This window comes from Calypte anna, chromosome 27, assembly GCF_003957555.1.
Source record: "Calypte anna isolate BGI_N300 chromosome 27, bCalAnn1_v1.p, whole genome shotgun sequence".
Taxonomy (NCBI): Eukaryota; Metazoa; Chordata; class Aves; order Apodiformes; family Trochilidae; genus Calypte; species Calypte anna.
In genome coordinates, this window is record NC_044272.1 from 5,617,328 (window position 1) to 5,630,266 (window position 12,939).

At 48.8% G+C, this 12,939-nt stretch overlaps 3 protein-coding genes across 3 annotated transcripts in view; 1 reads left to right on the forward strand and 2 right to left on the reverse strand.

The window, feature by feature from the left end:
* Nucleotides 1–2,047: 2,047 nt before the first annotated feature.
* On the reverse strand, nucleotides 2,048–2,452 carry LOC115599808 (feather keratin Cos2-3-like). Its single transcript, XM_030466030.1, has one exon. The coding sequence runs from the start codon at nucleotides 2,450–2,452 to the stop codon at nucleotides 2,153–2,155; it is 300 nt and encodes a 99-aa protein (XP_030321890.1). The 3' UTR covers nucleotides 2,048–2,152.
* A 3,169-nt stretch (nucleotides 2,453–5,621) lies between these two features.
* On the reverse strand, nucleotides 5,622–6,587 carry LOC103531216 (olfactory receptor 6F1-like). The gene has a single exon (XM_030465779.1). The coding sequence runs from the start codon at nucleotides 6,585–6,587 to the stop codon at nucleotides 5,622–5,624; it is 966 nt and encodes a 321-aa protein (XP_030321639.1).
* Nucleotides 6,588–7,451: 864 nt separating this feature from the next.
* LOC103531214 (M1-specific T cell receptor alpha chain) overlaps nucleotides 7,452–12,939 on the forward strand; it is a 79,935-nt gene continuing 74,447 nt past the window's right edge. Inside the window, exons 1-2 of the mRNA XM_030465835.1 lie at nucleotides 7,452–7,509; nucleotides 7,855–8,150. Of these exons, the coding sequence (XP_030321695.1) occupies nucleotides 7,461–7,509; nucleotides 7,855–8,150 (345 nt within the window). The 5' untranslated portion in view covers nucleotides 7,452–7,460. The remainder of the gene's footprint in view (nucleotides 7,510–7,854; nucleotides 8,151–12,939) is intronic.

Sequence of the window (12,939 nt, forward strand, 5' to 3'; positions counted from 1 at the left end):
CAATCCCTGCCCTGCCTGTGCCCAAGGCCCAGCAGATACGGGAAGATGGGTGCAGCTCTGCCAGTGATATGCTCGAGAAAGGGAAAGTTTAACTGCAAAAATATAAGAAAAGGACCCGCAGAGCAGAGTAGAGGATGAAGTGAGAGAGAAATGCCAGAGAAATACACCAAGGTCAGAGAAGAAGTGAGTGATGGGAGCATAAAATATAAGTAGATTGAGCTATTTTTCTTCCCAACTTGTCTGGTTTTGCCCTTTCCTACAGCAGGGTTGCAGGTGTGACCTCCTTACTTGTTTTCTCTTTTTGGAGTCCAAGATAGAACTGAGTAGTGTCCTTGGTTCTGCATACCAGTCTGTATCAGTAACTATTAACATTGAGCGTTATCAGTCCTAGAAGCAGACGCTGACTGAGAAACTTACTGTTCATTTCAGCAAGTGCAGCTATTTAGACTTAGTTGAAAGCAAAATTACAAGAAAGAAAATTAGCTCTGTCCTGGTCCAAACCAGGACAGTGCTGCAAGGCCTAAGTGCCAGCAACTGGAGAAAAGACCGCTGGTCATAGGGTGTGATAGTGTCTGTGCCAGCAGCTGAAGGGACTGGGGTGTAAGAAAGGTCTGGGTGCCGGCAACTGGAGAAGGAAAAAACATGTCACAGGATGACATTGCCAAACTACAGCAAAGTTTGAAGGATCCCAGAGTGTGGGGGAATTGTGAGATGAGTGGGTCATTACACACATCTATATGCTTGAAAAAATCAGGCTGGCATAGCCAGAGAGAATGAGGAAATGCAAATTCTGGGTGAGGGGGTTGAGGATCCTGGATGTGCTATTAGATGGGATGGGGCCTGCAATGATATTTGAGGGATGAACAAATGTGGGTGTGCTTGGGGCTTGAGTGGGTAACTGTGCGTATTTTCACCAGGGAAATGTATGTCCCAGACAAACTGGAGACAGTCAGGTGAAGGGCCACTATGGATGATGAAGAGATGGAGCAACTCTCACATGGTGATGGGCTGAGAGAGCTGGGACTCTTCAGGACCAAGAAGTCTCAGGGGTGTTCTCATCAATTTGTACAAATCTCTGAAAAGAGGGTGGGAAGAATGTAGAGCTGTGCTGTTCTCCATGGTATCCAGTGACAGGACAAGAGGAAATGAGCACACACTGAAATGGAGAAAATTCTGTCTGGGCACCAGGAACCACTTTTTCTCTGTGAGGGTGAGGAAGTCCTGGCAGGGGATGACCAGAGAGGCTGTGGAATCTCAATTCTGGGAGGTACTCAAAACTTTCCTAGACATCTTGCCGCACTGGTGCAGGGAGCTTCCTTGGCTGTGCAACAATCCTGGGGAGGGAGAGACTGTGTCTGTGCAAGGCTGAGCAAGGGGGAAGGGTCCTTCAAGGGTCCTTTCCACTTCTCAGTGATACTTCCCCTGTGCATCCAAGTGAAGGACCTTGGAAGATCATACAGTTCATCTCAACTCATTGATCCAGCCTTTCCAGATGCCTCTGCAGAGCTTTCCTACCCTCCAGACAGATAAACAGACTTTACAAATTTGGTGTCATCTGCAAGCCTAAGGGTGCCCTTGATAACCTCCTCCAGATTACTCATTGATATGAAACAGAACTGTCCCCAGCACAGACCCCTTGGGAACATCACCTGTGACCAGCTGCACCCTGGATTGAACTCCCCTCACCACAACATTTTGGCCACAGACCATGTTGTCCCAACCACCCATTGCTCTGTGAATGGACATCCATCTCCATGTACTCTCACACCCTTTTATCCCAGAGCAACACCTTTCACCTTTCACAGCTCATGTGCACAGAGGGAAGGACCACATGGAGGCCATGTTTGAATGCAGCACAACTTTAATGAGAGCAAAGAGGGAAAGGAAGTCACTCCAACTGGCAGTGCATAGAGCTCCGAGACAAGCCAAGAGTCTGCTGCTTGCCCCTTAGAGGGAGAGGAGACAGATGGTTCCCACCAGGCTGGCTTTGGTGGGACCTTGCTGCTAAAGGAAAGCAAAGCAAACCAAGAAAAGGCAAACAAAGGCAAAGCCACTCAGCTATGTGGGAAACAACTCTGAAAAGTCTCGATCTTCTGTGCAGTGCCATGTTCTGAGTTCATTGGTGTGTCCCCTTGGGGCTTTTTGAGCATCTTTATCTTAACCTTCTGCCATAGTAGCGGCTGGAAATGCCAGAGAGGTCACAGCAGCCAGAGTTGATGGGCACTCCATCACAGCTGAGGATGCTGCCAACAGCAGCAGAGGTGGAGGAGCCCACGACGGTGTTCTGTGGGAAGGAGCTGAGGATGGGTCCGGGCAGGGTCACAATCACAGCAGGAGGCTCAATGGCAACAGTGGAGCTCTGGCACTGCCTGACACAGGGCTCATTGCAGCTGTTGGCCAGAGGGGTTGGGCCACAGGGCTGGCATGGCAGGCAGGGGTTGTAGCAGGACATGTCCTGGGGCTGGAGGTGCACCTGGGAGACAGGGAAAGGAAGAAGATCAGTCTGGTTACACTGAATGATCCCTGGTAAAAAATGTATCTGGAGCTGTAGGCTTGGCCGTGGTCCAAACAGTCTTTATTGCTCAATATAGAGCAACCTGGCCCAGAGAGATTCTCGCCTAAGTCGTAACTCAAACTCACCCTCACCATGTCCCACCTCCTTAAGAGACCTTCTTCTCACTTGTCTCTATCATGACAAGGAGATCAAATATCCACCACAGGAAAGAGGCTGTATCAGCTGAGAGGTCAGTCAAAGAGAGATCCTGCTTAGGAAGAGTGTTAGAAAGGGATTCAGACTCACGTGGTTCCCAAGGAGAAAGATCCAAGAGAAGGGAATGAGAGAGCCAGGGCTTGGGCTGCCTTTTATACCTGCCCTTCACTGCTGCAGGAGCAGAGGCACCCTTGGCAGAGGTAACAATTTCCCGACAAGCTCATCTTGGATGCAAACCATCACAGATGATGATATGGGCTGTGCTTGGGTTTCCAGCACTGCTGCCTTTTCATTTCCAGGTTTGGGCCATGCCCGTTCCCCAGGGAAGGCTTCTTCTGAGGACAGAGATGAAAGGCCCCAGGATTTCCAGAGCAGGAATGCAGCAGTGCAGGCAGAAGAATCAATTCAAATGCTGTAGGCATCCAGATTAAGCAGGTGATGTCAGCCTGGGTCACTCTGATAGGGCTGTTTGAAATCACACTGTCAGGGAGAATCTCCAGCAATCTTCAACTGGATGTCACGACCTTCCATGATTCAGAACGTGCCATGCTCTCTTAAAGACAGCCCTCATTAGAGTCCATGGATCATGGTGTTCCAATGTATGTTCTTGTCATGTGAGTACTTGTAAGCACCTTGTCTTCTTCTTCCCTTTCTCTGTGCCTCCAATGATGGCCACAGATGGCGGAGGATGTTTTTGGTAGGAGGCACAACTACATCTATGGTTTTGCTACATGGCAGTAGTAGCCCAAGGGGGGGAGAGCCCTTCCTCGCCCCTCATCTGCATGCCAGCACGGGAAAAAGACCCATCAGCCAGACACTGGACAGGATTCCTTGTTCATAACCTTCCTGTACTTACTGACTTGCCCTCTCACAGGCAACAGAAATGGTTCTAGAGACCCAGTCTAAGGTGAACACACTCCACCATTGTACACAGAAACTCAGCTGAAAGGTGTTGGGTTTCCAGCTGGATCCCATCCTGTGAATTGGAGACTGTTGCTCGTGAAGCATCCACTTAACCTTCGTCTTTGTCCCACTATTGGTGGGATCTTCCTCTCTAGAGTAACACGAGTCTGCTCAGGCACCCATGTTGGAGGCTTTGCATGACCCTAGTTATCAGAGAGGACTCAATGCAGAGTTGATGGGGAACTGACAAAAGCCCTCAGTGTCTCTCACTCGACTATTTGTAGAGTAGCTTGGACATCAGCTCCTGCTTTTCATTGCTCCCCAGGGCTGCAGAGTGCTCCAACACACCACAGACACAGCTGTCCTTCCAAATCAGCATCAGCTCTTAGCATGACTGAAAAGCAGTGATGGTTACCTGAGGATAGATCCAGGCTCAGGTTCTTTCTCCAGCCTCAACGTGCTGTCCCAGGGGTTTTCCCAAATGCCACTGAGAAAGAGAGCACAGCTGACAAGGGTGGGCATCAGTCTGTCATTGGGCACTGGTGCCTGGGCCTGGCTGCTGGACTAAGAGCTGAGTCCCCAGGACAGGTGGGTTCAGGAGGTTGATGAATCACCTCAGAAATACCATTAGTTTTAGAAGGGAGGAGTAGGTGTTCAAGCTGAAGTCAGTCATCATGCTTGGAGAGCTCTACACTCAGGTGAAATCAATCCTATATTGTTCACAAAGGGACATCTGCCATATTGAGGATTCTTACTTATGAAGTGGTCACATGGAGTCCCTTCACTGTCATTGTGCAGAAAGAAGAGCTTTGAGAAGGTGATTCATCTGTTCTAAAGTGAAAATCTTGTGAAGGAGAAAAGCAAGTGCCCTTTGGAAGTGCTAATGTCTTCCTCATGAGTGCAAAGAGGGCCTGGCTAGCCAGCCAGCCTTTCAGAGCTCTGCAGCCTGGGGACTTTGCCAGCCCCTTGAATGTGTTTCCACAACAAAGCCCCAAGATGAGTGAACCAATGGACTGGTGTAAATTGATGTGCCTTTAGAAGTGGAAATGGACTAACAGATCTAGCATGAAAGATAGAAATTTTAATATTTTTAATTAAAAATTTAAGACTCAATTCAGACACCGGATAGAATCAAGGGGAGTGTGCTGCGATGAGGAAGAAGGAGACACTTAATATAAGAATCAACCAAGCTCATTTATTGCATTCCAAGTTCGGTTAATATACTCTTGTAAATAAGCTCATACATATTGCAAAATCTGAGCTCATGATTGGTGCTCTAATTTGAAGGTTAGTTTCATTCTTTGTTACTTTTATTCACTGATACGGCCTTTTCTTCATCCTGCTTTACGGATTACAACGTGCTGAGCAGCACGTACAAGGACACTTGTGACTCCAAGGTTGCAAGCTTCTGAACTTTTGCAACCTCAGCAAGTCAGAGAGCTTGCACTCTGACCCTTGCTAAGTTGTCTGCAACTTTGGTCAAGTCCGTATGCCCCTGTTCGGCTAACCAGTCCTCCACAGGAGTGAAATTTTTTTCACTGTCTTATGCAGGGGATAATGGCTGTAGTTAGAGACACTCGACAATGTCATATTTTATCTTGAACCAGAGTGTGATTCAATGGAACATCCACCAGAATGAGACATAGAAACTTCTACAGAAACTTCAGGCTACATGATGAAGAAACAAGTGTCCATTTCCTAAAGCAATGAGACAGTTGTGGGACTTCTTCAGGGGACTGAGGAGGATCTAACAGTTTCTGAATAAGATTGTGATTTCTTCTATACCCTGTTCTTCAGAGCAGTATAGGGTGTTCTGAATTTACCCAGAAGTGAAGGGATGGAGCATCAGAGTCAAGATTCAGATCAGGATAAGATGTCTGTGAGTGAGATGAATTCACTGTGGAAGTATTGACTTTTCATACTTGTGGTGGCCAAATGCACCTACACTTTGCAGAGGAACTGCTGCAGGGTAGAAGTCATGGCAGGGAAGGGATGAGACTGTTTCTTCTCAATGAGGCCCTTTGAAATTCCAGTTTTCCTGGAAAAACCTCCTCAGAGCTTGCTTCTCTTCTGTATTCCTGGGTGTGGAGATGAAGGGGTTCAACAAAGGAGTTACAACTGTGTTAAAGGTATTCACAAGTTTGTTCAGATCCAGGGAGTTCTGGGTCGATGGTTTGACATATGGGAATATGGCAGAGCCAAACCAGATTGTGACAACACTCAGGTGGGCAGAGCAAGTGGAAAAGGCTTTTTTCCGGCCATGGGCTGATTGGATTCTCAGGATGGAAGAGATGGTGCATATGTAGGAGACCAGAGTGACTACACAGGTGGCTACCACAACAATTATAGAGATAAGGAAGGTTGCCAGCTCCACAGGGCATGTGTCACTGCAGGAGAGAGCAAGGCAAGAATCTATATCACAGGTGGAATGACTGATGACATCTGGCCCACAGAATGTCAGCCTGGCTGTCAGAAAGGCCAGCAGTGAGATGGCCAGAAATCCTCCCAGCCAGGAGCTGAGCACCAGCCAAGCAGAGAGGACACTGTTCATGAGGGAGCTGTATCTCAAGGAGTAACATATGGCCAAGTAGCGGTCATAGGCCAGGGCAGACAGGAGAAAACACTCAGTGGAGCCTAAAGTGAGAAGAAAGAACAACTGGAGAATGCAGACACTGAAGGAGATGGTCTGGCTTGTCCCCAGCATGACTCCAATGGCTTTGGGAACAACACCTGTAGCGTACCAGATCTCGAGAAAGGAGAGATAACAGAGGAAGAAAGTACATTGGGGTATGGAGGTTCCTGTTATCCACACAAGGACTATGATGGATGTGTTGCCTGTGACTGTCAGGGAGTATGTCAGTGCAAACACCACCACAAGGGAGACTCGGAAATGCCATGTGCCTGGGAAGCCAAGAAGGATGAATTCTTCCACACTTGTTCCATTTGCCACGTCCTCCCGAGTGCTGAGGTCCATCTGAAAAGACAAGAAAGCTTCTGTGGGAGACTACATGCCTGTGCTGGTCCTTCAGATGCTACAAGTAGTAAAACAAAGGCATCATCCCTGCAGAAGTAGCTGGGACAGAGCATGGGAAAGCAGCATCTACCCTAAGCTAAAATTGTTAGGGAAATCCTTCACTGCAGAGATGTGGTTGGACAAATGGATCTGACCCTCAAGATCAGACACACAACATCAGAGAAAGCTGGAGAGTTATTTATCAGATCAAACGCAGGCACCTCCTTTAGAACATGGTGACTTCAGTCCTTTTGTGACATGAAAATCCCATTCAAGAAATTATGGACAGTGGAACTATGGCTGAGAGTCTCCATCTATGTGAAGAGAAGTTTCAGTGAGGAAGGGAATATCAAAGCTGCACTTTTCAGGGCAGCCAATACTGAGTTGTGATTTCAGCAGTTGAGACTGAGGGATCAGAAAACTGTCAGGACATCGTGGCACTTGGAGAGATTTTCTTACATGGATGGGTGCAGATAATCTGTAAGGTCCATCCAAACCCAAACCATTCTATGATGGTGCAACATATTAATATGTTGCACACAGAGGAATGTGTCAAAGAGATTGGTCACCAAGGGCAAGCTAATCACCCTTTTACCTCTCACCTTACAAAGGGAAGAGCTTTTAGCTGCAGGAGCAACAGCTTGCACTGCTGAAGTAGGGGGGAACACAGCACAGGTGATCCAAGCATGCTAAGAACAAACATTTCTTCCTCCCCATTTCCTTCTTTGTTCCCCTTGCAGAGTCATTTCCTGCAGCTACAGTCTCTTGGGGCTCTTGCTGGGGATGTGTGGGTTCCTGAGTCTCCCTCACATATGCAGCAAGATTGGTCTCAGCATGCACCTCGGGTACCTCATCCTCGCAGCCTTCCTGAGGCAACCACTGGGTAAGCATTGGCTTTGCCTGTCAGCACGATTCCTCCTACACCCAGGAGACCCTCAGCCCTCTACAATTCTCTGCAGGGACTGCTCTTGGATGATGGGCAAATGGTGGGAACCATCAGATCACAAGGGTGGTTTCACACCTGCTTTCTCAAGAAGCTGTTACTGATAGCCAAGAAAAGATGAGACTGAAACAGCTCCTCTTCTAATCACCCTAGACCTCTTGCCAGCCATCCATATGTCTCAGACTCTCTGCTCATCTGTTTGGACTCAGTGTGCTCTATAACTTCCTCTTGTTTTCTATTTGATGTCTTCTCCTTGCATGGACACTGACTCTTGATTTCTTCCAGGCACCATGGGACAGACCACTGTCACCCAGCAAGAAGGAGAAATCACAATACAGGAAGGAGGCACCTTTCAGACCACATGCATGTACCAGATTTCTAATTTTGAAAGCCTGCAGTGGTACCAGCAGAGGAAAGGCCAAGCTCCTCAGCTGGTCTTGTTTCAGGCAGCAGCTGGCTCCAAGCACAGAGGCCGTCTCACCACCTTGCTGAATACCACAGGGAAATACAGCCTCCTGCAGCTGGAGGAGGTCGAGGGCTCTGACAGTGCCTTGTACCTCTGTGCTGTGGATGACACCCTGGTGCAGGGAGCTTCCTTGGCTGTGCAACAACCCGGGGGAGGGAGGGGCTGTGTTGTGCAAGGATGAGCTGGGGGGAAGGGGCCCTCAGCTCTCCCCTGGCAGCTCTGCTTCTCCTTTGGCCCAGGTGAATGACCTGGAATTTGGCCTTGTTTGACCTCATACAGTTGGCATCCTCCCAATGATCCAACCTGTTCAGATCCCTTTGCAGAGCCTTCCTGCCCTACAGGCAGATGAACACAGCTGCCAAATTTTGTGTCATCTGCAAGCTGGCTGAGGATGCCATGGATCCCATCCTACAGAGGGTTTCTAAAAATATGAAACAGAACTGTCCCCAGCACAGACCCCTTGGGAACATCACCTGTGACCAGCTGCACCCTGGATTGAACTCCCCTCACCACAACATTTTGGCCACAGACCATGTTGCCCCAATCACCCATTACTCTGTGAATGGACATCCATCTCCATGTACTCTCACACCCTTGCATCCCAGAGCAACACCCTTCTCCTTTCACAGCTCATGTGCACAGAGGGAAGGACCACATGGAGGCCATGTTTGAATGCAGCACAACTTTAATGAGAGCAAAGAGGGAAAGGAAGTCACTCCAACTGGCAGTGCATAGAGCTCCCAGACAACAGTGCATAGAGCTCCGAGACAAGCCAAGAGTCTGCTGCTTGCCCCTTAGAGGGAGAGGAGAGAGATGGTCCCCACCAGGCTGGCTTTGGTGGGACCTTACTGCTAAAGGAAAGCAAAGCAAACCAAGAAAAGGCAAACAAAGGCAAAGCTACTCAGCTATGTGGGAAACAACTCTGAAAAGTCTTGATCTTCTGTGCAATGCCATATTCTGAGTTCATTGGTGTGTCCCCTTGGGGCTTTTTGAGCATCTTTATCTTAACCTTCTGCCATAGTAGCGGCTGGAAATGCCAGAGAGGTCACAGCAGCCAGAGTTGATGGGCACTCCATCACAGCTGAGGATGCTGCCAACAGCAGCAGAGGTGGAGGAGCCCACGACGGTGTTCTGTGGGAAGGAGCTGAGGATGGGTCCGGGCAGGGTCACAATCACAGCAGGAGGCTCAATGGCAACAGTGGAGCTCTGGCACTGCCTGACACAGGGCTCATTGCAGCTGTTGGCCAGAGGGGTTGGGCCACAGGGCTGGCATGGCAGGCAGGGGTTGTAGCAGGACATGTCCTGGGGCTGGAGGTGCACCTGGGAGACAGGGAAAGGAAGCAGAGCAGTCTGGTTACACTGAATGATCCCCGGTAAAAAATGTATCTGGAGCTGTAGGCTTGGCCGTGGTCCAAACAGTCTTCATTGCTCAATATAGAGCAACCTGGCCCAGAGAGATTTTCTCCTTTATCATAACCCAAACTCCCCCTCAGCCACACCCTAGCTTCTCTCCAAGGAGACCTTCTTCCCAATTGCCTCTGTCATGTCTTGGAGATCCAAATATCCACTACAGGAAAGAGGCTGTATCAGCTGAGAGTTCCACTGTCTGGAAATCTCATTTAGGAGGAGAAGGAAAAAGCATCTAAAACTCACCTGGTTCCCAAGAAGAAGGATCCAAGAGAAGGCAATGAGAGAGCCAGGGCTTGGGCTGCCTTTTATACCTGCCCTTCACTGCTGCAGGAGCAGAGGCACCCTTGGCAGAGGTAACAATTTCCTGACAAGCTCATCTTGGATGCAAACTATTACAGCTAATGATATGGGCTGTGCTTGGGTTTCCAGCACTGCTGCCTTTTCATTTCCAGGTTTGGGCCATGCCCATTCTGCTATGAAGGGCTTCTTCTGAGCATAAAGATGAAAGGCCCCGGGATTTCCAGAGCAGGAATGCAATAGTGCAGGCAGAGGACTCAGCTCAAGTGCTGGGGGCATCCAGATTAAGCTGTTGATGTCAGCCTGGGTCACTCTAATGGGACTTTTTGAAGTCCGAGTGTCAAGGTGAATCTCCAGCAATCTTCAGATGGATGCTATCGTCTTAAATGCTTTAGGACATGCCATGACCCTCTCTGTCTCTGAATCCTCAGCTCACCTGTGTGGTCTCTTGCTCTTTTCCTCTTGCTGTTTCTTCCCCAGGTGTATGTGTTGTACTTCTCCATTTTGATCCCAGCCTGCCTAACAGTGCCCTGTGTGCAGGAGAACCCTCAGCATAGACCATGGTTCATGGCATTCCTGTGTGTGTTCTTGTCATGTGAGTACCTGTAAACAGCCAGGTTTGTGTGGATGCACATGGGAGCACAGATTTGTGGAGTATTCCATGCTGGTGTGAATGAGCCTGTGTGAGAGTGTCCTTGTGTGTCCCTGATCATGAGGGAATGTGCTGCTCATGGCAGGGACACTCTCCACTGCTCCCTCCATGAGCACCACAGAGCAGCAGGTTCAAGGGCTGAAAGGATCCTGATTGCACCTGAGTGGTGGTGGCAGCATCTTGCTAGACATCTGTCCAGGGAAGAGGCACTGAAATGCAGCCCCTGCCTCCTGAGCCCTCCTTCTCCAGAGCCTCCAAAGATCACACTCTTCTGCTGATGATGATTTCAGGCTGCAACAAGTGTGATTTCACTCCAGTTTGGATCCTTAGTTTAATTTCATGGAACACTCTTGACAGGGGCTCAGCACGTCTGGCAGTCACCTCTCCCTGCCTCTCCAGGCCAGGACACAGCTGCTTACTCCAGCGACAGAGATCTCAAAAGGATGGGAACTGCTTTATGGGTGAGGAGAAATGTAGCGGGAGGAGCCATTCTTGCTCCTGAAGCTCAACGAGCTGCTGGTCTCTTCCAGGACTCCAGCCACCACACAGCACTTCCAGGGTAGAAGTGTAGTGGGAAAAGCCTTTCTTGCTCCAGAGGTTCGACGAGCTGCTGGCCTCTTCATGCCTCGCACCAGAGTGAGCTGAGCTTCTCTCTGTGGGTGTGTGTCCCACCTTTATTGGCCCCCTGGTCTTGCTCATGCCCAATAGGGGCCTGTCCTAATCAGGCACAGGTGGACTCACACCCACTCACTGGCAATTCGAGGCACCTGGTTTATCTTGTTTCTCTACAGAGAAAGGCTGAGGAATCCTGCTGACCATGTGCTGGCCATCCCAGAGTGGATCTGCTTCCAGTGCAGTGTTGGTGGTGTCAGGAGAGGGACACAGGCCTCTCTCATGTCCATGTCAACACCAAATGTAATTGTGCAGTTCATCAGCCTGGTGCTGAGCCAGGCAGGGGCTGAGACCATGAAGGCTGATATCTCTGTTCTGTGAGGGGAAAGACAAAAGCTCTTGCTTGCATAGGAAAGCCAAAGAGTTGAGATGGCAAGGACTTTCATACTTCGCACTGGAAACTTAATCTGGGAAACTTGTTGAGGAGGGAGGAATTTGAGACCACATACCCCAAAGGCAGGTGCTCCCTCTAGTCATGTTCAGAAGAACATGACAAGGTCTGTGCACAATTGGTAAATTTTCTAAACCCATGTCCCCTCTTTTTTTCTTGCCCTCAAGCCTCAATTGGAGGCAGAACAGCTGAAGACTTCCCACCTTCCCTTAGGCACCCTGGTAAGCCAAGGAGCTCTGCTGAGAAATCTCAGTCAGGGCTGACTCCCCTCTCCATGGAGCCACTTTTGTGGTCGGGCTCTACTGTAGCCAAAGACCAAACTCATTGCTTCCTGATGAGATAACAGCCACTTTATTGGAGACTCAATTACATCCTGAGGTGCAATAGCCATAGTGTTTGCTGCCACCTGTTCCAGGAAGGTGACCCTTCTCCTTTGCTCCACTGGACACAATATCTGGAGTGCTTCTTCTAGAATGGGTCTCCCCAGACATGGAAATAGAGCAGCATCCTGAATCAACTCCAGCAAAGGCAGTCAAGAGGTTTAGGACACTGTCAAACATTGCGTATGAAGATAAGCTGAGGGAACTGGGTTGACAATCATGGAGAGGAGGTGGCTCAGAAAGACTTTGCTTTCTAAACTAAACTAAACTTTCTAAACTAAAATCAGAGGAGGCAGAGAAGATGTTCATGTTTTTGGGCTTCAGAAGCAGGGAGATAAGCCTGGTTTCTACAATGGCAAAGGCCCCGGTTTCATGTTTTGAAGGGGTCCAGTCTAATTTCATGGTACTAATATGAGGATCTAGAGAGAAGATGTTTTGGAACCTGAGAGATCTGGGAGCCAGAACAGAGAGGGGTCAGGATCCCCTCACATTTTCTGCCATTCTCTATAAAAGCCAGAGGTACAAGAAGTCAAGACAAGAAGAGGAGTTGGTGAGAGATGTAGTGGTCGGTGGACATTTGGGACTCAGTGATCATGAAACAATAAAGTTTTCAATACTCGGGGATACAAGGAGAGTTGTCAATAAAACCTCTACATTTGACTTCCAGAGGGCAGATTTTGGCCTATTCAGAAGACTAGTCCAGAGTATACCCTGGGAAACAGCCCTTGAAAACAAAGGGGTCCAGGAGGGATGGACGTACTTCAAGGAGCAAGTTTTGAGAGCACAGGAGCAGCTGTCCCGGTGTGCCAAAAGGCAAGCCAGTGGGGAAGACGACTAGTCTGGCTGAACAGGGAGACTTTGATAGAAATTAGGGTTAAGAAGAGGAGACTTTGATAGAAATTAGGGTTAAGAAGAGGGCCTACCAATTATGGAAAAAAGGGCTAACTATTCATGAGGAATTTAGGAATATAGTCAGGTTGTGTAGAAAGAAAATTAGAGAGACACTGAACTGAATCTCACCACCTCTGTGAAGGATAACAAAAAGTCCTTCTACAGATACATCAATGGCAAAAGGAGGGGCAAGGAAAACATCCATTCTTTA

Bases quoted from the DNA above. Each gene is read 5' to 3' on its own strand.
- LOC115599808 (XM_030466030.1), bottom strand. From the start codon at position 2,452: ATGTCCTGCTACAACCCCTGCCTGCCATGCCAGCCCTGTGGCCCAACC.
- LOC103531216 (XM_030465779.1), bottom strand. From the start codon at position 6,587: ATGGACCTCAGCACTCGGGAGGACGTGGCAAATGGAACAAGTGTGGAA.